The sequence below is a fragment of the Pavona decussata genome, unplaced genomic scaffold, assembly GCF_977016875.1.
Source record: "Pavona decussata unplaced genomic scaffold, jaPavDecu1.1 SCAFFOLD_270, whole genome shotgun sequence".
Lineage (NCBI taxonomy): Eukaryota > Metazoa > Cnidaria > Anthozoa > Scleractinia > Agariciidae > Pavona > Pavona decussata.
In genome coordinates this window covers 1,081,943-1,109,795 of record NW_028145672.1, presented here as the reverse complement: position 1 = coordinate 1,109,795, position 27,853 = coordinate 1,081,943, and the positions used below count along the sequence as shown (strand labels likewise).

General features: G+C 38.4%; 1 protein-coding gene across 1 annotated transcript; it reads left to right on the top strand.

Moving 5' to 3' along the window:
* Nucleotides 1-42: 42 nt before the first annotated feature.
* On the top strand, nt 43-27,450 carry LOC146455781 (uncharacterized). Its single transcript, XM_085093929.1, has 32 exons — nt 43-1,357; nt 2,687-2,803; nt 3,534-3,647; nt 4,511-4,621; nt 5,159-5,275; nt 8,456-8,587; nt 9,568-9,678; nt 10,137-10,250; nt 10,393-10,503; nt 11,313-11,426; nt 11,874-11,984; nt 12,836-12,949; nt 14,013-14,123; nt 14,673-14,786; nt 15,997-16,107; nt 16,347-16,463; nt 17,088-17,201; nt 17,281-17,391; nt 18,330-18,449; nt 18,734-18,850; nt 19,208-19,321; nt 19,671-19,766; nt 19,988-20,107; nt 21,052-21,210; nt 22,039-22,194; nt 22,737-22,877; nt 23,129-23,167; nt 23,573-23,626; nt 24,373-24,414; nt 24,880-25,173; nt 25,579-26,178; nt 27,164-27,450. The coding sequence occupies exons 1-32, from the start codon at nt 850-852 to the stop codon at nt 27,226-27,228; spliced, it is 4,569 nt and encodes a 1,522-aa protein (XP_084950055.1). The 5' UTR covers nt 43-849; the 3' UTR covers nt 27,229-27,450.
* The last annotated feature ends 403 nt before the right edge of the window (nt 27,451-27,853 follow it).

Genomic DNA, 27,853 nt, shown 5'->3' with positions numbered 1-27,853 from the left:
TGCTGCTCCTTTATTAGAAATTTATTGATTTCACAATGAAAAACAAGGTCACTTTACAACAACGCTTCGTAAGTGTATCTCCTGGTTCTTTTGTTTATCATCGCGTGGGTTTATAGTCGACCAACGCCGCTCAAGTTTAAAATCAATACATATTCCAGAAAGGTGTGGCACACAAGTTTAACAGACACGCACCCCAGGAAAACAGGTTATAATCAACGAATAGTGACTGTGTAATAAGTGTTGAGAGAGGCTAAATAACCTCAGATTTTCCATTCATTACGAAATGAAAGTCTTAGGGTGTCTTAACTGGAATGCAATCTCTAATGGTCTGCTCAGTGTTTTTCGTTGAGTACAAACATTGAAAAATATGTCCGTCCAAGCTTATCAAAAATGTAGCGATAACTAGCAAAAACTGAATGAATTGTGTGCTAAAGGATCAAACTACAATCTATTTCTGCTGAAATAGTAAAGAAGGGCGGCTCCCGGCAAAATTGATGCCGTAATGTAGAAATATTAACAAATTTTAAACATCTGCCAAAACTTGACCGAATTTCGTGCATCAAAAATGTTGATAATGAAGTCTGGATAAATTGCTGTCCTCTATAACTGAAATAAGGACCTGACGAAAACGAACATGGCACAGATGGTCAAGCTGGTCACACTATTGTCCAAACAACTAGATCAACGGGTCACAACCTGCACGGATAATATCGTTAGATCGTTTGCGTTTGTTGCCACGTCATTTGAGTAGCTTAAAAACATTTTTTTAACCTTTCAAATCCCGCAACCTAAGATGATACAATGTCCCCATTTTAACAGCGATCAAACCTATGTTAGATTTTATTCAAAATGAGCAACATGACATCTCGCGCATGGTACCGTTGGGTGATCTTGTTGTGTTTATTTATGGAACTACAAAGTGGTACTTCCAAAGCGGCGTACAAAGGAAACAAAACAGCTAAAGCAGCAGGTAAAAGGCACCATAAACATGGCAACGAAACTAAAGAAGAGAAACGTTTTACGATCGATGCCGTCCCCAAAGGCCGAGTGGTGTATTCCTTTGTGACGGACAGAAACCGATTTTTACCGCGAAGACCGCAGTTATACCGTGCGTACATCATTAAACGTCCCCTGGTTATTCGACCAACGGCAACAGCAAACGCTGATGGGCGTCAAAACATCCCGTATATAGAGTCACAACCCACACTCGCCCGTGAAGACGTTCCTATAGCTCATACAATGACAGGGCAACCAGTGTTCTACTATCAGGAGCCATTGGAACAGAGGCCGGGACTCGAGGAATTTGAGGAGCCGTGGGATGAAGATGCATTCTCAGAAATACCTCAGGAATTTTCCGGTAATTTTTGAAAAACTTTGTCTAATGCTATTATCACATGGTCTAACGCAACGCCGGCCAAATTCAAAATAGCTACCATTGAATGACAATTAGCCTCGTTTGTTGAGTATCTAGACGGGAAGGTTCTCTGTAAACATTTAGTGCAGGCGTTAAGGTCAAGTACTCCGTTAGCGCATCGGTAGAAAAAATTGTCTGTAGGTTAATTAAATAATGTCACTAGCATTGCGTTGTGTCTCTCGATAATCTGAGTTCCTAGTTCCCAACAGGTGATAACTATAGCTCTCTTGGTAATTCTATTCCTTCCGCCTCTCTCGAGTTCATTTAGTTGTCTTCATCGCGAACGGTTTTTTAGCGGGTGTCTGGATTATGGCAAAGTCCCCACCGGTTATGCTTACTAATAATCCATTTTAGTACAACGAATTTGTTAGGAAACCCGAAGGAATGCTACAGAGAAAAATCATTCGCTTTACCCTAGCATCTCAATAAGTGGAATTAGTGCTTTTAGTCTTTTTATTCTATAAAACTGGAGTTACTCGAACAAGTAATTCCAAGCAAATAAGTTCTTTGGACTGAGACAATGGACCCAGTTTACTGAACTAGTCAGCGAGAATTTTGGTTGTTTGGCCGATCAATACATATCTTAATCTAAAGCCAATGGCTGTAGTTATGTCTTAGACTTAAAAACAAAGGCAAAACAAAAACATTATCCTCGTGTCAGGGGTTAGTAGCCCGTAAGTAATTAGCCTAAGGACGTCTTTACAGCTAACATTTAGTTAAGGCTGGAGCAATGCAGTCTTCTCTTATTATGTTTCTAGGCAAATTCCTAAAAAATTAAAGTGCCTTTCTCTAGGCAGTTGTGAAAAACAGGTGCCCGTAAATTTGCTTAAGGTCGAAACACCGGGTAAAAATGGAGGCTAGAGTCCAGGTTGAGCTATTCTCCCACAGTTAACTTTATTGCGCAATTTGTTTCTTCTTGAAAACACAGAGATAAGTAAAACTATCGTGTACACTTTATCTATAGCCAAATAAATGGGTTTCGGATTTTCATTATTGAAGGAAGTACATTCTTTTTGAACTACAACTCCTTAACTTCATTTCTCGTTGGAGTTATTTTAATTTGTGTCCGCTCATTAGAGTGAGAGTAGGGTTCAGACAATACAGTTATGGAAGACACCGAAAAAACACGACGGAAGATAAGTCAGTAGAAAAAAATTGAAAGTTTAAACATAAACAAATTTTGGAAAGTGTAAAAATATGATGTATGTGAGATAAGTAAGCTTAAGGCGTTTACAAAATTTCTATATATTAAATGTTTGTCTTCACGTACAGTTGATATTAACCGATGTCACCCTAACCCGTGTTATAACGGTGGCCACTGCAGACGACGCAGTCATGGAAGATTCAGGTGCATCTGCCATCGAGGATACAGTGGAAAATTATGCCAAGGTATGCACGCCGGGTCCTGATAATTACAGTGAATACATTTTGTGCCGTAAATCCATGCAATAAGCCTCCCCTTTCTTATTAATGCAGCTCGTAAAGTTGTTTTCATCAATAAGCGCACTATTGCGTGAGTGCTTCCATTATACAAAACTTTTACAGTCCATAGTTTGTGACTGCAGAGTCACAGAGAGTCACATTAGTAACTTTATAATTATTATTTATTACAGCTTTTATTAGGAAGCCTACTATTATAAGCCCTATGGTTTCTTTTAAGGCTTCCTCGCCAGTTTTCTTTTCGTGGTCAGCATTACATGTAGTACAAATCTTGATATATCATTTACGTGGTAAATGCGTTGAAGCTGTTGACGTAGAAAATGCGTCTTTTTTATATTTCACTTCGGATTTTTACATTTGCAAATAGGACAATAGGATCTCTACTATAAGAGATTAGTTTATGGTTGTCGAGATCAATCATGACCTTGTGATTTCCAAGCCTCCTGAATGAGATATAACAAAGTTATCTTATCTTATCTTAAGCAAAAGGTTCACTAATGCCCTCCGCTCATTTGCCCTTCTAGTAAGAGCCAAGTAGCTAGACATATGAATAAATCCCTACTTGAAGGTCTAATAAAGATACACCTTTTTGTAAATTTCAAGGGTATATTACCCCACTGACTCCCCCGTTAAGCTGATTGAGAACTCCACTTTTTAATGTGTGTGATTCTCTTTTCAGTTATGAGAACGAAATGCAAACCAAACCCTTGCTTGAATGGAGGGTCTTGCACAGATGTTAAAGGAGGATTCGAATGTTCCTGTACTTATGGTTACAAAGGAGAAACTTGCGACCGTAAGCATAATGTTTTTCATTTGCAACTGATGCCGGTCAATCTTTCAATCTATCATGTTTTTGTTCCAAACATTTTTGGTTAGAGCATATAAAGCATGTTTTGGGATGAGTGGAGAGTTATTCCTAACTTTAGTTTGAAATGGAAGGTTTCAAGGTAGGTATAGAATTTAGGCCAATCCGGAGGGAACTTGCCATCGGTTTTCCTGCAATTGTACTCAGTTGTCCAGAAAACCATCAAAACTAGATCTCACATAATCCCTATTCAGCTAGTTCCTTCCTCCCTCCCTCCTTTTTGTAACTTCAAAAGCAAGAAGCTCTCACATTGAAACCTGGAGGGCAAATAGCAAATAGTACGTCCAAAACCATTTTACATTTCGTCCCCAAAATGGGGACACGTCATTGAAACTTCACATCCGCCATCTTGGATCCGTCGGAAAACCGCGCAAACTGACGCCAAAACAATCGAAACCAATAAAGAAATGCAAAAACACTCTAAAGAAGGTAAAAGGAACGACAGTACACTTAAATTTTTCACATAAATGTAAAAAAGAAATACGAGAAATACGGCTGTCAAAATTGTTGTTGCCATGGAAACAACATGTCACGTCAGTAATTAAAATTCATTTCAAACTGTTGTCAGATACATTTTGAGTAAAAGTCACAACGTTTTGCGATGTTTCCTGTAAGAAAATTACAATAGTTATGAATGCTCAAAGTTAGCACGGTCGCGTGCCCCCCTCCTTCCCCTCCCCCAGGTTGAATAGGGTTGAACAATGGTATACAGCATATTTCTTCATTAATCACGAGTTTGGTTTTTGTGATTTTGTTGTTTCTTCTCGTTCTGTAACTTATTTCTGATATAGAGGAGGCCATGTGTAAAAGCAGTCCTTGTTTAAACGGAGGCTCGTGCACAGAGCTGGATTACGGTTTTCAGTGCAGCTGTTTATCAGGTTACCGTGGGAAAAGATGCCAAGGTAAAATGATATTAAAAAATCATCTTGTACACGAATGGTTCTATTACTACCGAGCCATCTCATGTTGTTTCTTTCAATAAGAAATTATACTTCATCCCCCTACTCCCTACCTTCTGCATGTTCTTCTCCAGGATAGATATTACCTAAAATTTCGCTTAAAAAATGAAGTTTTTTTTTAATTTTTTAGCATATGATATTATTTGTTTATAGGGCCTCCGTTGATAACAGTAATTTCATTGTAAATTAGCTGAAGGTGCTGCCCTATTCAAATGTTTTTTTTCCAAACAATTCTGCTCGTCAATTCTTCACCCTTAACTTAAAATTACCTTAAAATTTTACAAGTGAAATGTAATATCTTCTACTCCTGAATTACTGGTAATCGGCTTTTTGTTAACTTAATTGCTTTCTTGTTAACTCAATTGCAATTTGTTCACCTCATCTACACCAGCACAGGTTTGTTGTTGCCAGTTCTAATATGTTACACGTTGATAACAAGTGTTAATACTTCTTTGTTTCTTGTTACTACATCTTTTGCAGAAATAAGCTACTGCAACAAAAATCCCTGCAAAAATGGAGGCACATGCACCGAGACAGACACTGGGTTTGAATGCATTTGTTCTGCAGAGTGGGAGTGTATAGATTGCAGCTGTAGTGGTTAGTTTCATAATTAGCTCATTCTACAGTTGTGTGCCAAATGACCTGGCCTTTGATTACAAGTGAGGCTGGGGTGACTTTGGTTTGACACAAACCTCACCACCTTTCCACACAAGTATCATGCTGTTCTTATGCTAACTAGTTTGCATTTACTGGTACATATCAAAAGTAGTGAGGTTTTTATCACACAAGCAACTATAAAAATATGGACTATAAGCTCCTCCTGCTGGATGATGATGACCACAAGTAATTAAACTGTAGTCAGCATATCACGAGCATGAGACTGACTCAACAGGAATACAGACAGAGCTCGAGCCTACAGACTGGGCAAATGCTGTAAACGCCGTGACCTTCTAGGAGAATTTTTTCAGCTAGGATTACATTTGCTTGCTTCATACATACTAAAAGGAGTTGTTTATAGCTTCAGATAATAATAATAATAATAATAATAATAATAATAATAATAAATAATAATAACAATAATAATAATAATAATGGGTTCCACACACGCGCCCAGTCATACTATTTAATGATAATAATAATAGTAATACAAAGCCCATATTTCACTTATTACAAAGGCTTTAACAATAAATTATTATAATTCTTAAGAGCTAAGTTACAAAAATAACACCTGAATATTTACAGTCCTATATGGTGTCAACAATCCTATAATGTAGTGATATTTGCAACAAATATTGTGTATAGCGGATAGTAATCAAATAACATCCTATATAGGTGGTGAAAAAGATTGCGTTCAGAATCTTTGGCATCATTGGGCATCGCTAGAAATTCGGGACATTTGAGCCCGCGAATGTGACATCCTGCGGTAGCTTTAGCCTTGAAGCGAAGAAAGCAAATGCATAATCAATCTTATACCCAGATTCCTCGGGCCCTTTGGCCAGCGGTTGGTCGCCAGGAGAGACTCTGGGGTACTGGAATTTTATTACCGCATGATTTCTGTGATAAAACAATGCAAGCCATTATGGGGCAGCCCATCAAAAACAAAAATTAATTTTTTCGAATTCTCCAGAGTCTCTCATGGCGACCAACGGCTTGCCAAAGAGCCTGAGGACTCTGGGTATGAGATTGATGCAATGTATAAAGAAATGAAATATTTAGTGGAATATTTCTTGAACAATAAGCAAATGCAAAATGTGTATGCCAGACATGGTAGACTGGTCTGTTACAAAACAAATCATACACAAATCAAAGTAGAGACTTCATGTTTCCTTTTGAAAGTTTTCTGCGAGCAGTTTTAACGCGAAAAATTACAAGGCGTAGAGGAACAGTTATTGACAAAAATCAAAACTCATAGTTTATATCCAACGATTAGCGGGAAACTGAATGCGAATGGAATGAAAAGTGAAATTAAAAGTATATTACGTTAAAAAAAAACTCACCTTGTAAGCTTACATGTGTCTCACAGCTCCGTTGTACTAATTTCGATGTTTCCTTTTTGCTTCTGAAAACCACGAAAAATGGACTTCAGTAAACATCCCATGGCATTCCACGCTAAAATCCCGAAATCTGCTATCTTTGAACTGCGATATTTCGGCCGTCTATGCTCCAATTTTGCTCCAAAAGACGTCATCATGAAAGACATCTCTCTCTTGTTTTACGTTAATGCAATATTTTTGATCAGTGGTTTCACCACTAAACCAAACCATGTGTTGTGTATGCTTCACTTTTGCTTCTCGTCAGCTGTATATGAGCCCGTAGTCGCCGTTTTTGCCCAGCGGTTATAAGCATTTCTGCGGGAGTTTTGATATTTGCGAGGGAAATTTTTTTCCCTTCTCTTTGTATATTGCCATGTCGGAAACGTTTACGTGGCGAGAACAGTTGCAAACGAATTTTCAACTAAAAATTTCGGAAAATTCGTCGTCCTTGCACCACATGGGGCCCACACAAACTATGTGACCGTTTGTATTTTGAATTTATAGAGGCAATGTATGGGAATATCGAAAATCCTCGTATTATCGTACTAGATTGCGATAGATATTCTCATTTAACATCAAAATAAACGTATTTTACCTTAAATGTTGTGTGTTGTCGTTCCTGAGGTTGAAGACGGCGATTTTAGCCATTTGAAGGGTTCGGCGTTGAACGTTCACTCGAGCGTAATAGAAGAGAGACAAGGGAGGAATCCTTGTTTTGAAAGGGTTCCAGCGCCGGAGCGATTTTTCCCCCAAAAAACGCGTCGCTCCGCTTTCAAACTTCACTGCATAAAGGTCGAAAGATTTTCGATTCTTCTCGTACCTTCCAATCGAAAATCCATCCAAACGGCCCGGAGCTAGTCCTCGAAGAAAATCAAAATCCCACAGTATTCGAGCGACTGGAATGCGTAGCAAAATTTGTACGTGCCAGCCACAAACCGTCCCGCCGCTGATTGGACGATTGTCTAACAATCGCCCAATCAGAAAGGGGCAATCGGCGGGACGGTTTGTGGCTGGCACGTACAAATTTTGCTACGCATTCCAGTCGCTCGAATACTGTGGGATTTTGATTTTTTTCGAGGACTAGCTCCGGGCCGTTTGGATGGATTTTCGATTGGAAGGTACGAGAAGAATCGAAAATCTTTCGACCTTTATGCTGTGAAGTTTGAAAGCGGAGCGATGCGTTTTTGGGGGAAAAAATCGCTCCGGCGCTGGAACCCTTTCAAAACAAGGATTCCTCCCTTGTCTCTCTTCTATTACGCTCGAGTGAACGTTCAACGCCGAACCCTTCAAATGGCTAAAATCGCCGTCTTCAACTTCAGGAACGACAACACACAACATTTAAGGTAAAAAAACGTTTATTTTGATGTTAAATGAGAATATCTATCGCAATCTAGTACGATAATACGAGGATTTTCGATATTCCCATACATTGCCTCTATAAATTCAAAATACAAACGGTCACATAGTTTGTGTGGGCACCCTGTGCTTGCACGACTGCCATTTTGTTTTCACCAAATAGCCGATCAATAATTCTGCGGGCTGAAATATTCCGAAGTTCTGCGATGATCATTTTATCAGCTTCTCTAAGCTTCTCCTTTGTAGGAAACCATGCTGAAATAAGAACATTTTGACTTAATTGCAGCTGTAACACTGTAATCATTTATTTTTTATCGTACTTTAATCGACAGGTGAAATTTACCTAGGTGAATTTATTATTAAAACGTACACTTTTTTATTATTGTAGCCCTGGCCGCCAAGCATTCGGACTTCGAATATTGTTTCCCGAATCCTTGTCAAAATGGAGGCAGCTGTTTCTCGACTCATAATGGCTTCAAGTGTCTTTGTATGCAAGGTTATAAAGGGAATACTTGTGAAGGTATAAAACTCACATAGTCAATTAAGTTAGACATTATAAATATTTGAACATACCCGGCGATAGTGGTTGGAAGTCATCCTCAAACGACTCTAAAAAGTCAAGTTATATTGCTATTGCTCCTTTATTAACAGTGCCAGTAATTCAGACCTCAATGCGCATGCGCAAATGTGACTGGTCGTGGCTGTCTCTCGTTCAGTAAGCTTTGTTCTCTAGCTTACCCTGTGTAATAACTTGATTGTTCGAGCAGTCTTCAGTTAAGTGATGTAAAATCAAAGATACAATAACAACTCTATGCAATCAACTCACAAAAAGAACGTAAACACAATTAACCAATCAAAAACTCGACGTAAACACAAGAAAACGCGTCAAGTGAGGCGAGGCGCTACTCGTGGTAGCAAGTTACCATTGGTTATTAAAAGCGGCGCATTTTCTTTCTCCTTTTATTTTTTTTGGTATTCAGTCAAAAAGAAAAATAAAGCGAAAGCAAAGCAAACGCGCACTTACTTTCTATACTATATTTACATCTGTTCTCTCTCCTTTCACTCTGTCCAAATCCGCGAAATAGTAACGAAGACCAATTATCATTCACAGCTGACTTTTACAGTAAAATAGAAAATAAATTTCCGAGTTTCTAGCAGTTAATGTTTATCGAATTAATTATAGAGTTGATGAAATCCGATAAATATTTTATTTGGTGCAATTGGTAAAGAGCCTCCCGTTTTGATCTTTGAAACAAATTATTTTCAGTCTAGTTTGATCAGATCTAGTTCTCAACTTCCACCCCCCCCCCCCCCCCCTTCCCCCCACCCCACCCACACACACACGCAGGCATCTCTTTGGTCCTCCTTTACCTTTCGATTATTATGCTGTTGCTGAATTTTCCAGTGAATATACTCGTCTGACACGCTGTTGGGAAGCTATATGTAACTGTAACATTTTGTAGCATTACCCATGATTATCAAAATATGCCTTGTTTCCAGCACGTGACCATTGCACATCAGTACCTTGTCTCAATGGCGGTACTTGTAAAGAAACGTCCAGTGGTTACAGTTGTCTTTGTAAAAGTCGGTTCAGGGGGACAAATTGTGAAGGCAAGTTAATTAAGTCTATGGTTAAACCTATCATGGTCTTTGTGATGCCAAGCAATCTAAAACAGAACTACATTAAATTGTCACCGCTGAAAGGAGTTATCTTAAAATATTTCATACTTCACCGTACAAGTACTCATCTCTACTCGTTTACAAAATTTGAAAAGAGCGCCTACATTGGGTGATTGTTCAAAGGAAAAACTACAATATTAACCTTCGTTTCTTTTCATGTGATATTTTGTTTTAGATTGTCATTAAATAATTCATCTCATGGAGAAAAGTAATTGTATTCTTTAAACGTTTTCATCAAAATCAAGTATAGTTCAATTGTTTTTCAGTTACTTAACTTTTTACGCCACCACTAAATAGCTGAAATATTACATGTTTACTAATTTGTTGCATCTTACTCCATCTTTTCTTACAAACAAAATTTTGTTTGCTTCTTCATTTGATCTTATTAGTTGAAAACCATTGCCGGCCCACTAACCCGTGTGCAAACGGAGGCCTGTGCATTGAGTTGGAGGACGGCTATAAATGCAAGTGTACAGTTGGATATACAGGCGTCAATTGCCAAGGTAACTCTTCTATTCCTTCTGAATTGCATTCAATTTTAAATAAAATTAACTACAGTTAACTCATTCTTGAAACCAACCTTCATCAGTAGCGTGTTCACAGGGTGCTCTTATTCTTCTCTTTCATTTTTCTTTCCTTTAAAAGAAAAGTTACATTGTGTCCCAAATCCCTGCAAGAACGGTGGAACCTGCACCGCCGAAGACAATGGATATACGTGTTTTTGTCAGCCATCCTTCAGAGGGGAGACATGTCAAAGTAAGATCTTCCTGCTGTATTTGAAATTATTCCCAAGAATGAAGGGGTTTTTTCCCTCAACAGGTTACCATTTAAAAAGTAAGCTTTTGTTAAGAAGTTCAATATTAACTAATAGTTTGTGTCCGTCATGCCGGTGTTGTTAATTAAGGTTGTTCAAGGTCTAGGTTAGTCCGCACACTTCTTTCACAAATTCGAGAATGTGTTGGCTATTTTGAATGAATACTTAGTACTTCGAACAATGGTTTCTATGGCAGGCCATAGCCATTGCAGATCACATTAGGTTGGTTATTCGAAATCAATTCTCAGGAATAGCTTAGTTAAAAAAATAACCCAGCTTTTGTAAACACTGGACTCGGTATGGACGTTAATCGTTGCGGTAAACGGACTCCTGTCGGAGTCGATTGAACCCGAAACCTTCCACCCATCAGTTGGGTGCTCCAAACGCCACACTAGATTAACATCTAGCCCAGAGAACAGAGAACTCAATTTAATGGATAGAATGTATGTCAACTAAAACGTTTTATCCAATCGATAGCGTCTTATCCGCTGTTTATATAAAGTTTAAGGAAAATGGGACCTGATCGGGATAGATTCGCGTCTTTCTGAACGAAAGTTTTGACGTTAATTATATTCAGTCGTTTCTTTGTGAGGTATTGTTGTGTTGGTCTTTCTTTCCTTTTTTCACCTTTTTCATATTTTTGTGCTCGCAGTAGGAACCAAAAAGTTCTAAAAATTCATCTCTTTTTTTTTCTTTCCGTTTGTTTTGTTTTTTTTTTCTTCACTGACTATGCCTGGCTTGTTTAACGTAGTTCAGGACATGTGTACCTCCAATCCATGCCAGAACCAAGGAACTTGCATTGATATGGATAACAACACATTCAAATGCCTCTGCAAGGGAGGCTGGAAAGGACAGAACTGTCAAGGTATGTCCGTATCATCGCATTCTTTCACTTTTCTTTTTAGAGGCGTTTGTCTTCCAGATTTCTGTAATAAGTGTTGATGTAAGGAAAAATAGAAAAATTAGTTTATCAATTAATTGAATGACTAAGTCTTGGGCGTACCGCATTGTAGTACAAAGGTTGTTGGAGAGAGTGCGATGAATAGGAAAGGGAGTTTCAATAGGCCATTTCAGAGTTGCTTTGAACCCCGTTATGAAGCTGGGCTGAGTGTAAAGCTTTTCATATGAAAATTTACTTTTTTCTGCATATGAATGAAAACTAATTTCCATAATAAAAACTTTGCACTTAGCCTGGCTTTCGTAATGAGGTTCAAATTAAAAGAACTCGGAAATGGCCTATTAAGCAGACCGTTGTTAATATAAAATACAATTCCACATAGAAAGTAAAACAAATTTCTCATGACCTTTTCAGATAAAGACTTGTGCATTCCCAATCCGTGCAAGAATGATGGACATTGTGAAACACACGGATTAGAATTTGAGTGTCACTGCATCCTAGGCTATAAAGGAAAGCATTGTGAAGGTAACATGAATTATTTAACCATATAGTATCGCATTCGAGCTAACTAAAACCAAATATGATAGCACATTGATATTGTCTTAGTCTCCTGACTGTGTCGTACTCAAAAAGATCTTTTAAAAGAGAGAGTCTGGAAGGGGTGCCGGAATCTCACTTATAAATGAAATTTTCAGGCGATTTCTCAGTTACTGGACAATTCAAGTTGTGTACGTATCAGCTGTCAGCTCGCTATCAGTTAATTTTATACTCAATTAAATGAAATATAAAAGCAGGGCATTCCGAAGCAGACAATTAAAATTTTGCCCAATTCTCAGATTTCAGTCAAACCCTACCCAGACCCTCTAAAAACTCTATTACAAACGAAGAAAGAATTCTCCAACTATAGCATTCTATATCAACCCCCCGCGCCGCAGTTTAGTTCATTATTTAGTATAATATAATAATGGTGGTCTTTATAACTTACATATTCTGAGTTGCCTTATATAGGGAATAAATATTAATCCCCATTTTTAATATAACTTTCAAATCTAAAAGACTTACTGGGTTCAAAGATAAGGGACCTTTTTCAAAATTACTTGACTTGTCCTCTGAAACTATAAATAAGTGTCCTTGGCTACGTATCTTGGCCAGGATAGAAATGAATTGTAACTTGAAAAAACGGGGCGATTTTTTTCAAGTTCTACCGCTGTGCCTTGTAGACAAATTGCTAAAATCACTTGATACCTCCATATTGGTGTTAATTAACAGCATTTGGTTATACCAGAAAATGTACTTATCTAACTTGCATTTCAGAGTTATCTTGATCTAGAAATCATGCCAGACTCCTTATGGCTTGGTCTCTTTTGTCTTTTAAGTTAAGGATCCCTGCAGTCCAAACCCGTGTCACCATGGTAGTCACTGTGTTGCCCATGGTGACCAGGACTTTGAATGCAATTGCGCTCGTGGATTCACAGGATTAAAGTGTGAAAGTAAGTAAATGCTGGTGCCAAGAAAGATCTCTATAAAGACTTCAAGGGAAATTATGGGAGTGTGTGTGTGTGTGTGTGGGGGGGGGGGGGGGGGGGAGAGAAACGTTACGTGTCAGAAGTAATTTCGCGTTTGGTTTGATTTTGTTTTACTACGCTCTTTGATTGGTTTGCAAAACTCGCGCCACTTCTTCACCCAATGAGAGGCAGTCTTGTCTTGGTCGCCAGCGTTTTCTAGCGCTTGACGCCAGTAACATGAATGTGCTTATTTATTTAAATACTGGCTCTTATCTGTTATTGAATTATTGTGCTGTTTGTGTATGCGCTGACTGGTCAGAGTAATTACTTTGGTGTTGGTTTTACGACACTCAAAGTAAAACGTAAAACGACTCTATGCGCAACATAGGCATGGTTTAGTCTAGAAGATTTTGTTCTGAAATGTTGTATGGAATAAGACAAGCTAGGTTTTCAACAGAAACACACATATTCCCAACTTCTCAACTCGTGATTGTAGTTCACAGCTTATTTATTAGTAATTTTAAAATGCGATTCTTATCTACACTTCTTATCAAGTCTGCGTGTTTTGGCCTTCAGTTCTGATTGCCTTATTTGCAAAGTTCAGACAGGGCCTTTTACATTTATGGTGACCGCAATGTGATCAACAAGGTAAACTGTTGTAATGGTATGAAAACAGTGGGAAATAGTTCTCCTTTCGTTCAGGGAAATTCACTGGTGTGACTAGTGACAATAGTTGTTCAAATGTTACAATTAGCAACAGAAACGGATGATACAGTCTGCAAACTGTCGTGCAGTGTGGAAATCTTTCGCTCTTCTTCTTCAAATGAATTTCTCATTGTCGAAATCTCCCATACCCTCCCCTCCCCTTCCAATGTTGTTTTCCAACGGAACCAGTTTCTGATGAATGATACTGATCCAACATTTGGCGGGGGGAGGGGGCATATTTTGGTAAACAGAGCGTGATATTGGTTACGGCTAGTGCAAAAATGAAGAAAATGTAGGCATTTCAACAATTTTGTTGCTGTTTTTTTTTCTCTCTCTCTTAAAGGAATAGACCCGTGTTATCCCAACCCCTGTACATTTGGCGGTACATGTAACCCAACATCTGAAAGCTTTAGCTGCGCCTGTCTTCCTGGAAGAGTGGGGGAGTTTTGTGAAGGTAGTATATTCCAATCAAAGGTTCCGTTTCATAGAAAACAAACTTTGAATATTACGAAATTTTAATAACTTCACATCCTGCATATATCTCTCCTCCAAAATGTTAGTTTTCATTTTTGTGTTTTGTTTGTTTGTTTTGTGGCTGTTTTTCTGTTTTAGTTCCTGTTGTTTGTTTGTTTTGTTTATTTTTCTTGTTTTGTTTGTATTTGTGTACCCAAAAACGTTCCCTTTGTTGCTCTCATATAAAACTTCTATTCCGCAAGGTTCATTCAGTTTGTTCTGATTCCACATGTCCATCTCGTGATTTCAAAATATTTTCCATTAAATTCTTTAAGAACTGATTAAGCAACTCAATAAAGAACGAAACTTGATCATGAAATTTTTAAAAGAGATTCTTTATGAGGTCTGAAATAAATCCTTAAGTACAACATTTTTATGGCCCTTTTCATTTGCCAAAATATTTTTGAAAATTATTTTTGAGAGCGTTTGTTCTAAGGGAGAAAAGAACTTAACTTAACTTGATATAAAAAATGTATCCTTTTTAACACAGAGAGTGATCCTTGCTTACCGAATCCCTGTCAGAATGAAGGATCGTGCTCTGCACTCAGTCATGGTGGATACCACTGCGCATGTGTACGAGCTTTTGTTGGGCCACTCTGTACAGGTATCGAAGTTTAACTCTGTTATGAGGCAAATATGTTAGCAGTACAAACAATTCATGATGGTGCATTTCGTAATTGGTGATGTTGTTTCATAACCTTCAAAAACTCATTAATAATTCATAAGCCCATGGCCTATAAAATGGTCGATAATACATCACGTGCAGTTACTTTATATCGATAAACCTCCTCCTTGTTAGTATTCAGTGTTTCATCAGTTGATAAAACACTCCTCATTAGTATGCGGCGTTTTATCATCTAATAAAACACTCCTCATTAGTATGCGATATTCTTCTCGTATGTTAATTTCCAACGTTCACAAAAGCATAATTGCTATGAACTTTATTGACACATGCTTTTCCAGGAATGTCTTTGAAATTAAGCCGTTCAAAACACTCGCAGCTCGTGTTTTATCGGGTCTAAAACCACTCGGCTGCGCCTCGTGGTTTTAAACCGGATAAAACACTCCTGCTCGTTTTTGAAACATTACCTAAAATTTCCAACAAACAACACAAACAATCAGGACCCTGGCCCTGAAACAACACAGCTGCGTGATATACAGGTTCAACGAATTGAGAGATTCTAAAGAACTGCTTGCATTTTCAAAGTTAAAATCTTAACAACTAAGATATGCTTCCTACTCCGAGTTTAATTTTCAAATTAATAAAAAGTTTTGAACAGAATTGGTTTTCAGTTTTCAACTATGCGAAAGAGTTTTCTACCTGAGACATGAGCATCAACTTCATTCCTCTTAGGCGGATAACATTTTAATTCATCTCTTCTTAAAGGAAACCTCCACTGTTGAAATAAATTAACGTTAAATTGTTGAAAAGACAATCTTATTTTAAAATTTGTTGGAAAACATGGAAATAATATTTGTGTCGGGCAAAACAGGATTTGATTATCGCTCATTTTCGCTTTTAAATTTCCCGGGTGCCGACATGTTGGATTTCATGACATAATACGGTTGTTTCACACAAAAAACTTCTGCTTACTGACAATAGCGGCAACCGTATGACGTCACAAAATCCAAAATGGCGGCATGCGGGAAATTTAAAAGTGAAAATACACGATAATTGTATCTAGTTTTTAGCACACTTGAATGTTATTTCTACTTTTCAAAATTAAATTTAGAATTTAGACATTTCCAACAATTTAACATCAAAGTTTTTTTGTCAGAGTAGAGGTTCCCATTTAACTTTTCCTTATTTTCAGTTCCAGATCCCTGTAGACCCAATCCATGCCTCAACAATGGTTCCTGTCTCAACAATGGTATCACATTTCAATGTCAGTGTGCTCCAGGATTTTCAGGAAAGAGATGTGAACGTACGTTGCGTCTTAGCACCGCATAATAACTAAGAATTAACATGTTCAGATTCATTAGAACTTAAAGGATACCATAAGTGACTAAAATATCTTAGATAATTGACCACCATTTGATGCACGACCCTCCCCTCCCTATCCACTGGTGTACGGAAGTAAAAACAGCCACGAAATAGCACCTCAGGCCGAAAAATTTGTTAATTATTTTTTCATACATTTTACCTTGTATCTGCTTTTTACAGTTGAGTCCAAATGTCTGCCAAATCCCTGTCTTCATGACGGAACTTGCCGGGACGTTAACATTGCACGTGGCTATGTATGTTACTGCTCTATCGCATACCTGGGACCTAACTGCGAACGTGAGTACTTCCAGGGGCAACGAATGTTTGGTTTTGATTGGCCACCGTAAAGAGATTCGATTGCTGACGTTTAGAGCGTTAGCCCTTCGTCAGAGTGAATCCGCTCTGACGAAGTGATTCTCTGGATTCCCTGGAAACGCCAGCACTCGAATCTCCTTAGTACTTGGTGTGAATATTCATTGCTGTCTGTTTCATGTTACATATTTCGAACATTAAGGGTTTTTTAAAGTGATAAACATACTGGCAATAATTACAATATAAAACCTAACACTACTCACAATATAATACATACATTACTTACATGACTCCTGCATTATAGACACTGCATTATAAACACATTAAGGTTACTGTTAGTCGATCCTAGGTGAAATCAGACTATCCGTACTGGGTGATCGATCCCGTGATCTTAGCGATGTAATAAGATTTAGTGTTGCTATTTCGTTCGTCCGCTTCTACTGTCCCAGGTTCGCCTGTTGTAGCGGTTATCACGTCTGCCATGAATGCAGGGGACCGCGGTTCGAGTCCTCGCCAGTGAACCATGTTTTCACATAGTACGTTATATCTTACTTTTACACATCTAAATACAAACTGTATCGTTAAATTTTATGTGTTAATATCTTTAAGGAACCAATCTATGTTATCCACACAACCCTTGCCTTAATGGAGGAACGTGCAAAAGTGATGGCATCAACGTAGCTTGTCAGTGTATGCCAGGTTATTTAGGATCGCACTGTGAACGTAAGTATGAACTATACGAATTAAATAGAACAGGTGAATTAACTAAGGGCGTTGACTATTCTGTTGTTTCAATCTATAGAGTTCAACTTTTGCCACTCATCACCTTGCAAAAACGACGGAACATGTACCCCGAAGACAGATGGCTTCGAATGCGATTGTAAACAAGGCTTCTTTGGCAAGACGTGTGAAGGTGACAGTTCATACGTTTGTTAACCAGTAAACGTTCATTTTATTTTTGAGTGAAATTGTCAGTGCTGTATGCTAACTCCAAATCTAATAACTTGATAGGGATAAAATCTGATCGTGTATTCTATTGTCGGATTTTGTTAACCACTTGTACTATAGTTATTGATCAAAATGGTTTCCACTCGATCCTGTTACCAATTTATCATATATCCTTAACAAAACTCCAGTAAAAAGTGAGAAGAAAAGACAAAAGTTTTATTTGTATGACGTAAGTGATAAAAGGAGGCCATTCAAGTGCAACTCTCCTATTACACCACGTGTGATGGTGCATTACGTTTCAGGAGGTCATTTCACCGTGACGATGGCGTCATTTTCCACGATCACTATAATCCTTCAGTTTGTTATTTCTCTCGCAAATTATATCAGGGATATTGTTATCTAAACCTAAATGAGATAACAAAATTTAAATAACAAAGGAAAAACGAAGAGGATTCTGGTAGTCATCGGGCAAATCGTTCAGGCACGAACTATCACAACACCGTCATTCAATCAGTCTTTATTCGAGAAAAGCCCTTTTTACAGTTGTGTGCTTAGTGACCTAGTCTTGAATTGGAAGCGAGGCTGGGGATGACCTTGTTTTGATATAAACGTCTGGAAGATAGAAATCCTTTAAAGCAATTCACTGTTCACGTGAACGTGAGTAGCGTAGTTTCCATTTCAATCAAACCAGGAATGTGACATTTGGAAAAATGTTTATACTTTTCTAAGAATAGGACCCTAAGAAGATTTCCCTCGTTGTAACACGGACATTATAGTAAAATAACCTTTTCTTCATACTATGCGTTTATTTGTCTTTTGTTTGTTTGTTGTTGTTGTTGTTGTTTGTTTGACGTTTCAGTCAGACTGACAACAACCACTTCAATCTAATATGTATCTTCACAGCATTAAGCAGCCATTGCTTTCCAAATCCATGCAAGAATGAAGGTTTGTGCGCAGAAGTGAAGAATGAAGCTGGCTACATGTGTGTCTGTAAGGAGGGCTTTGTTGGAACAAACTGTGAAAGTAAGCATTGGACAAAACTAACTTAAGTCCAAAAAAATAGGCTTTTCCAAAAAATACTATGATATTCAAAAAGCATGTTGAGCCTCACATTCTTCCAATTTATGAGCAAACTTCGACGTCTTGATAATGTTATTGACCGCTGTAAAACTGAGAAAGTAATATTCATAGATAATTATTTCGCTTCGGGAAGAAAATAATTGGCAAACTTTTGCCTACAAAATGCTTTCGTCGTGTTTGTAAGTAGCATAGTTTTACCATTTACTTTTCTTTTTTTTTTGCGTTAGGAAAAGATTCCTGTACGCCAAACCCATGTCAGCACGCTGGGACATGCTTGCAGGCGCATACTACCCGAGGATATCACTGTCTTTGCAGTCCCGGCTGGCGTGGATATGTCTGTGAGCGTAAGTATTAACAGTGCAAACCTTTGATTCTGAAGACGTCCCTGGCAATTCACGAGTAATTTATTGTGCTTCATCTGTAAGAATCTAAGCGACGTTCCAGGAAGAAGGGTCATTATAGAAGTATTAAACTATTATATAATGAGCCCGAGGTTTCCATCGCGTAACAGTCATCATTGTAGAATCCACTGATAAAGAATGGCATTAATGATCCGTCAAAATTTAAGTGTTGGAAAATGCTGGAAACGGGTGCCAATCACCTTTTACGACTATCAAGAAACATTCATGAGACGTGCAGCATCTCATTATTCAGAATGTCAATAATTACTTGCTCCTGTTGTTTTTATTGATTTTCTAAAGGGTTAGATCTTTGTTCTCCGAAAAACCCATGTTTCCACGGTGGGACATGTTACAATGCGTTGGACACATACATCTGCCATTGTCCGCCACGATACACTGGGAACAACTGTACAGGTATGAGCAAGTAGGCACTGGGCCATTTCCTACTGACTTTGAACCTCTTTATGAAAACGAGGCTATGAAAATTAGTTTTCATTCATATTCAAAAACTTTACCTAAAAGCTGCACCTATGAAGCATTAGCAGGCATTTGGGATGAGGGGAAATGCGAGGAAAATGAAGTGAAAGAGTTTCACGCAACACGTTATCATAGCAAAAGACCAGAGAACAGCCAAGCAAACGACAAGATGTAAGAAATCCTGCCCATGCTTCGAAGCGCCCTCCCCCACCCCCTACCGCTACTCTTCCCTCGCCTTCATCTTTCTTACAAGAGACTGAATAACACCTCTTATTGCTTCCATCAGTTGACAAGTGCGACCGCTGCGACGTGAACGCAAAATGTGTCAACGGAACTTGTGAATGCAAACACGGATTTGTTGGGAATGGTTTCTCGTGTACACGTAAGTAGTTGAGAAATGCAGTGCACGTGCTAAAGCGCTTCCCGTTCGTATGGAAAAAGGAATTTTCCGCCAAATGGAACAGGACAGTTGTTGCTGTAAAAGCTTGTTTTTCCACACAAATGGAAAGCCCCTAAACGTGAAATTCTTGCTAAACTATTGCTAATGTTTTGACATCTGACAAAATGAGCATGTAACATGTAATCTTAATTGTTTGATTTTAGCTGTTGGAAATCCATGCCAACCCAACCCATGTGAAAATGGTGGAACATGCAATCCAGGACACGGTGTGAAGTTATTCGAGTGCGTGTGCAAGCCGGGTTTCACTGGTCTCAAATGTGAAGGTTTGTGCATGTGAAATTTTATCATCTCTTTTCCTTTTAAGGTTTACTGGTTTCTACCGAACCTTATGTAGAGTACACCACAGCTAAAACTTTCTCCAACTTTAACGTCAAAGTTGTCATGATCACAGTTCTCACAGTTCTCAGAACAGTACGCCCATCATGCATTACTTCTAGGCTTGAGAATACAAGCTCATTAAGAAGAAATGGAAAGTTATCGATTGATTTTCGTAATAGGTACACATTTATATCTAACCACAACATAGCGGCCACTGATTTTTGTTACCCCCTCGAAACATTTGTGAACAGAGCCAAACTCCTTATATAACAACGACACGTACGTCACTCGCTCCTCCCCTGAGTACGTCACGTGACGAGCCAAGGAATGTCTGCTTACAATACAATAACACGAGACATTAAAGGGAACCTCCACTTTTACAACAAATTGACGGTAAATTGTCGGAAATAGAGTCTAAATTCTAAATTTTAGTTCAAAAAGTAGAAGTGACATTCAAGTGTGCTACAAATTAGATATGATTATCGCCTATTTTTGATTTTAAATTTTCCTGGGCGCCGCCATTTTGCATTTTATGACGTCATACGGTTGCTGCAGAAGTTTTTTTGTGTGAAACAATTGAGGAACCGTATTACGTCATCAAATCCAAGATGGCGGCGCCCGGGAAATTTAAAATGAAAAATAGGCGATAATCAAATTATGTTTTGACCGACACAGAAATGTTATTTCCATGTTTTCCAACGAAATTTGAAATAAGATTGTATTTTCAACAATTTAACGTTAATTTATTTCAAGGTGGAGGTTTCCTTTAACACCCATCTTTGCTATTTTAACTACTGTATTGATCATTTAAACAGCAAAAATAGTGGTTGTCCTCAGTGAGGAATGATAAATGGATGGTAACAGATGCACACCTGCTTGTTCCCCATAGTGTCCAAGAGCGCATGCGCATCAAGCCCTTGTGTCAATGGAGGGACATGCGTAGATGCTACAAACCATGATGGCTCTCTGCTGGAGGGAGTGCTGTTTACAAACCATGCAGAGTATAAATGTGTGTGCCCCAAGGGATATGCGGGAGAAAACTGTCAAAGTGAGTAGCCGCAGAAACACAAGGAAAATACGTTTTTAACAGGGTTTTGTAGAGTTCTACTCTACAGACCAGTAAACTCTATTCAAGGCAATCAGATATCAGTGATGCAACGCTGGCTTGCATGCTTGTAACATTGATTGTACCAAAATCGTTTGGTATAATAATATGGAGCTTAAGCGACGACGACGGCGACGGCGACGGCAACGACAACGCCACAAAACAATAGGTTTAATGATCAAAAACAATCGCTCTGCACGTGCGTTTTAAATTTTGGTACATTTCTTTGCCGTCCTCTGCAAAACAACAATGTGAAATGACCACATTTTTAAAAGGTTTTGTGGAGAACGTGAACGCACGACGGTAAATTTTTCATTTTTTTCTTAACTTGTACGCCACTCCTACCAATTTGGTTCCTGGACAGTTCGCCATTTTTTAGTACAAATGAAATAAAGATATCTTTTCAGGTGACGTTTTCGTTGCTGTTGCGGTCGTCGTTGCTTAAGCTCCCTAATGTTCGGATGTTTTTAGCATTATAAGCAATCTTTACAAGTGTTCGGGGGAATGATTGTGTTATTTTTGTGTTATACAGGGCAAAGTTAAGGATTTTTCTTTTATCTTTTATTTTTATATTTTTTTGGGAGGAGGGGGAGGCAAGGTAGGTAAACCATTAAGGACAGTTTTTGTAAAACAATGTCTGATTTAGATGTGGAATTTCTCATTGTCGAAGAAGAGCTATTTTTTTAAATCTTCCCGACACAAATGCATTTTGGTTTTGGTTTTTGTCCGGCACACCATTGTAACATAACCTCTATGTTTCGTTTTCAACAGAACTGGTGATGACAAATCCATGTTCATCTCACCCTTGTGTAAACAATGGCACGTGTTTTGATGACACAAACAGTGCTGGTATGGACCTCAAACTTCTCAATGCTCTGGATTTTCGGTGCTTCTGTCCGATTGGATTCAGTGGAATAATATGCCAAAGTAAGCTGTTAATAGATTCATAAGTTATGATTAATGCACCATGAAAACCGGATACTTATATTGGCCGGCTGCAGTTTTTAAGTAGGATGCTACACCACAAATTGTCACCTTAGGCCTTCACAACTGAATTTGCAGAATTATCTGGATGAGCTTCATATTTCTCAAACATCCTCATTTATTAAGTCTTTGTTTACTTAGTAAATACTTTGTTAATTAAAAGCTGGTTTCCAGTTGATGATATCGAACATAATTAGGTCTAGGCTTGACTTTACGTTTAAGTCAAAATTGGATTCACGACTACCATTAAGTGCTATAGTCAACCAGATAAACACTTTTTTAAGTTAAAGTATCGAGTGCAGAGAGTATAACTGGTATCAAGCTCGGAAAAAAAGACAGCCTTAAGCTCACTTTGGATCATCTTTTTTACTTTCTTTCTGAATATTAATAGACTACTTTGCATTATTCGTTGTCTAACGATCTAAACGAAATGAACTACCACACGTGCACATGCTCAATCAGTCTTGTTTGTTATTGAAAAACAGTCCCTCACTCAGCATGTCACTCGAGCCCATGCCTCCACGGTGGCACCTGTTTGGATTCTTCTAATACGGCTGATGTGGCGTTCAATGCCAATGGCTACAAATGCCTCTGTGTTGAAGGCTTCAAGGGGATTAATTGTCAAGGTTAGTTTATCTGTAAAGACAAAATCTCTTCATTCGAAAATGTTATCTCTAGTTTAACCTTCCTATTTTTGCTGAATTTACCATATACGTTCTTTTTAATCTTGTCCTCGGTCACTATGGAAATTTACTTTGACAAATTTCCCGATTGTGAGTAAAACCTATGCTGTGTATCAAGTACATTATAAATTATTATTAAATGCATTATTCGGTAATATAGTTTGAACAATCATTCTTTTTTATATTTTGCGCAGTTGGTTCATCTTTACCGACAAAAACTCCCCTCGTTGTAGGTAAGTCATATTTTCCAGAATCAAAGCAAACGTAATATGCACTCAACTAAGAGGATAGCTAACTGTTTGCGACCCTGCCTTCCATTCTTTTAGCAAAATAACGACAAAAATCCCTTCGTTGAAGCCAATTGAAAGTAGCTAAAATGGAGAAAACTTAATTTTACTTCTTAGTTTGTGCTAATGTAATAAGGAAAACGAAAATCTCTCTCATGGGACGAGGTTAATGATTGACTCCATGGTCACCTTAGCAACTCTACGACACGAAAATCATGTCAGTTTGAAATAAAATACTATGTATGATTTGGGAGTTATTCTATAGCATTTTAAATCTGTTAATGTTTACTTTTCGGTTTCTAAATTTCATTGAAGTATGTCTACTTAATCATTGCTTGTATTTTCCTGCAGCCGCTGCAGGAGGAGCGGTGACACCAGCGATTGTTTACAAACCAGCACCCACAGGTAAGCCATACCAAACCTGCGTTTGGAGATAAGGTAAAAAAAACCGCTACTAATTCCTCAGCAGTTGTTCAAAAAAACGCAGAACTGCCAGTCCTACAAATCCGCCATAGAACTGTTTACTGGAGCACATAAACACAGATACAAACCTGCGTACATCCCAACGTTTTTGTTCAGAGTTTATCGCGTTCACAGAACGAGGTCAAAAAATCTCACACCTCGTGATCTGAAATTAATAATACTTTCCAGTTCTAGTAAATAAGTCATCCTACTGCGCGGGAATTTTATATATCTTAGAATCTACGTTGACAAGGTAGATCAAGTTACCGCCTTTTCTATTTCCTTTCCCATTAAAGTTCTACGAGGTGACAAGGATGACCCATCTGGGACACACTAGAGAACACTTACAAGGAAATAATTGCGGGGTCAAAACTTTTTGTTCCTCCTACAAGCTGCATGAAATTCAGCTGCTTAAAACTTGTGCGTAACAAGCGGGATAGAGTGGTCTAAGTTTTCAATGCCGTGTCGTGTGCATTGCTATTGCAAACTGTTCCCGCTACAAAATAGAAATTAACCAATCAGTTACTCTTTACGTACTTCATGAGTCTTCGTGCTTTCTTTCCCTACAACGTGCCCTCTATGTAGTGCACACGAAATGGACTCTCTCCGCTTCATATCTCTGCTAGATGTCCCAAGTATGTTCCGACTTTAAATAATTAATAAACTTAAATCCACCTTGTGCTTTGCAGTTCACGTGATAGATATCAATGAATCACCTGGCGGACCAGCAGGTAACCTTGGAAACATGTCTTGCCCTTAGTTAAGCTTCTTGGAAACACAAACATAATAAGAATAAGAATGGTGTATTATTCAGTAATGACACAGGCAAACTCGGAAAAAGAAATTCCGAGTGCTCCTATCAGGAGTCGAACCTAAGACTTTCCGATTACTAGTTCGGATGCTCTACCACTGAGCTACAGGAGACTCGTAGGAGCTAAGGCCATCAAACTAGGTTCATGGGACAAACATCCTGCATACGGCTAGGATTGGAATGTCAATGAGTGACATATGCGCAATGAAAGGAAATGTGATGTAATATTTTAAGTGTGGTGAAAACATAATAATTAATTATAATCAGCATTAAATCCTTTGTTATTCTTAACAATTTCGCGTTTCCACATAGCGCTTCTATGAGTTTAAAACATTGATACTTGTTGTTTGTTATACGTTATTAATTTCTCCATCTTCTAACTTAGCTTCACCTGCTGTGGTGCAAGTAAATCCACTGGTGCCAGACAAGGAAAGACTTGTTGGTGCAGTAGGAAAACCAATGAGTACCACTCTACCCGCAAAGCCTGTGGCCATTCCAATTAATACCAATGTCAGACTCACGGCAGAGCTTACAAAACCCAGTCAGAACCAGATAAGTGTTGCTGTGTTGCCACAGGCACCTCAGGGCGCTTCTTCTACGCCTAATAATGGAGTCCCATCTTATTCAGGACCCCCGTTAGTCCTCGCATACGGCTCTCCTAGTTCTGTTGGTATGGCTTGTTGTTTGATAGTTTGTTAAGAGATAAATTAGTATAAAACAGTAACACAAAATTCATCGACTTCTTGCTGAATTTTTAAAGAAGCGTTAAGTCGTAGTTCTGTTTTTCGCGTTTTCGAATTTAATGTAACATCCACGCCCAGGTCCTGGCTTTTCAAACAGCAGGTAACTTAAACCAGCGGATTAGTCAGATGATAAAAGTTGGATTAGATTTGAATCCATCGGCTAGCTATTTATGCACTGAATGGATGTATGCAATCTTTGAACGACAGGGGCCAAGTTTATCTCTCTAACTTTGCTTTATTTCTGTGTTACTTTACCGTAACAATTTAAGCCATATGTAAGAAACCTTCCCTCAATTTACAAACACAATTTCCTTTATTTGCAGCCAGTAGTACCCCTGTAGCACCTGTAGCACCAGGCCAAGCTCAGCCTCGTCCCGTTGGTTTCCTCGGTCCGCCATTATCACCTGTAATACCATACGTAACCTCCCCGAACTTGGAAGCGGCACCTGCAGCGCCTGCCCCCTCTTACGTACAACCCGTAACCAAGGTGACAAACCCTCAATCGCCATCAGCTTCCCTGATTTTCTCACCTCCATTGCTTGCACCCCTTCAAGCTGGGGTAGCCACCGTGCCAGCAGCGGCCCAGGCACCAGCGATTGTGATGCCACCGGGGCTGAGACCACCACCAGGAAATGGACCCCCTAATTTGGCCCTCGCTGGTGTGGTCCGTCGTCTTAAGATACCATCAAGGTCATATAAGAGGCAATCGAATTATCAGACTGATTATAATTACGCAGGATATTATGGTGATAAGAATAAGAATGATGCTCTAAAGCGATCGTATCAAGGCTATCGAAGCTCACCGTATTCTAATACCCAAGGACAATGGGACGCGAATCGTTATTACCCAGCAAGTATTTATCGACGAATGGGTGGCACTTCATCTACGAACAGGCTCCAAAGGAGATACAGACACATGGAGGATACAGTCCATAATCAAGGTAAAAAAATATTATTCCTTCAGTATGTTCAGTGGAGAGGTAATAACGTGAAATAACTGAAGGGTAAAAATAATCTTATTTTTTGACAGGAATGGAGTCGCTATCTTTCTAGGCCTAAAAAATAAAAAAATAAAAAAATAATTTGCAACGCGAATTATTCAAGAATACTTTTGCAATATATAGATACGACTGAAATATGAATTAATTAGAAGGGTGTTCATGAGCCAATGAAAGTGCGCTATGTCTGATATCCAAGTCTGTATCGTATGAAATGTTGGAATAATGAGAAACAGTTGGTCTTCTAGGGAATCTATATTGACTTTTTAGTAGACAGACAGACGATGGAGAGAAATAATAAACAGAAGAATGTTTCCAATATATGGTGTAGTTGCATTAAAACTACAAATACCAAACACGTCATCAAACACATAGACATGAAGATCATGCACATAGGATTTGTGGTTCCTACAATTATGGGTATTTTGATTTGCAGGTTAAAAGGCTTTCTGGTATGTCACCACCCTTTAACCTCTCTCCCACCACCCCCCCCCCCCCCCTTCCCTTCCTCTTGTCACTATGGCCAACCCTGATCATGAGCAAAGCTCTATAATGTCATACGAATCCCTCACATCATACTGGTCTTTCTTGGTCAATATTCAAGGGTCGGCCATTTTAATATAAATTAAATGCTGTCAGCAAGTTCTAAGTTTGGAACAGAAAAATTGGGTGGCCTGGGGGCAATTCTTCGGATCTTCCTTATGCCTGCCGAGAGTTTCGGCCAACCCGGTTGCGTTGTACAATTCTTCGGAGCTTCCGATTGCGTGCCGAGGGTTTCCAATAGTTTCTCGATTCCAGCCCTTCCATTCAAAATAGTGGCATCGGTTTTAAAATGAGACAAGACGAAATTGAATAAATCGACTGAATAATTGCAGTAACTGAACAACATGTGATAATCAATATTTTTTTCTATTTACACTTCATACAGAAAGCACTTCTACAAAGGATGTATCAAAAAGAAAGAAAGATGCAAGGACTTCAAGTAATTTTTAAAGCGGGGATTGGTGTTAAAATACCAAATACAGAACTGCAAAAAAATGCACTTTATACTTCTTCGTATTGGTCAAAAATTAATCGCAATAGAAATGTGACTGAAAATCAATTCCTGGTATTGTGTTCAATCTCAACCCTTTGTCAAACAAAACGTTGATTCGGTATTGCTTCTTTGAAGCTTAATGAAAACTATGATTGTTGAATAAAGTTTTCTTTTTAGAATATGTAGAATTGTTATCATTTCCAATTATTTATTCTAAGTGAGGTGTTGAGGCAATCAGGGTTACGTATTCCACGCTATTTGATAAAAGCTCTCAAATCGGGTAGGCTATCGTAAAATAATTAAAAAAAAAATAGAATTGCAAATTCCCTGTGGATAAAAGCGTGAAATTTACCTTAAAATGTATATCACAGAATTATTTTATTTGCTTGATCAAATCTTCATGTTTTTCTCCTATGAAAATCAAAAAAATTCCTTATCAATTTTTCTTTCCCGCGTTCGAGGCGTATAAAAATGTCAAATTTCACTTCCAGTTGGGTACAATACTGCGAAAGACGGGAGACTGGGGATAGTGGGGCTATGACGTCAAGACAGGAACGCTTGTCTCGCGATTTCTCTATTCCT

What these genes read in the sequence shown, in the direction of transcription:
- LOC146455781 (XM_085093929.1), top strand. Translation starts at nt 850, where the DNA reads ATGAGCAACATGACATCTCGCGCATGGTACCGTTGGGTGATCTTGTTG. An exon ending in CAGTGGAATAATATGCCAAA is followed by an intron (nt 22,195 to 22,736) that starts GTAAGCTGTTAA and finishes ATTGAAAAACAG; the next exon opens with TCCCTCACTCAGCATGTCAC. An exon ending in GGATACAGTCCATAATCAAG is followed by an intron (nt 26,179 to 27,163) that starts GTAAAAAAATAT and finishes CACTTCATACAG; the next exon opens with AAAGCACTTCTACAAAGGAT.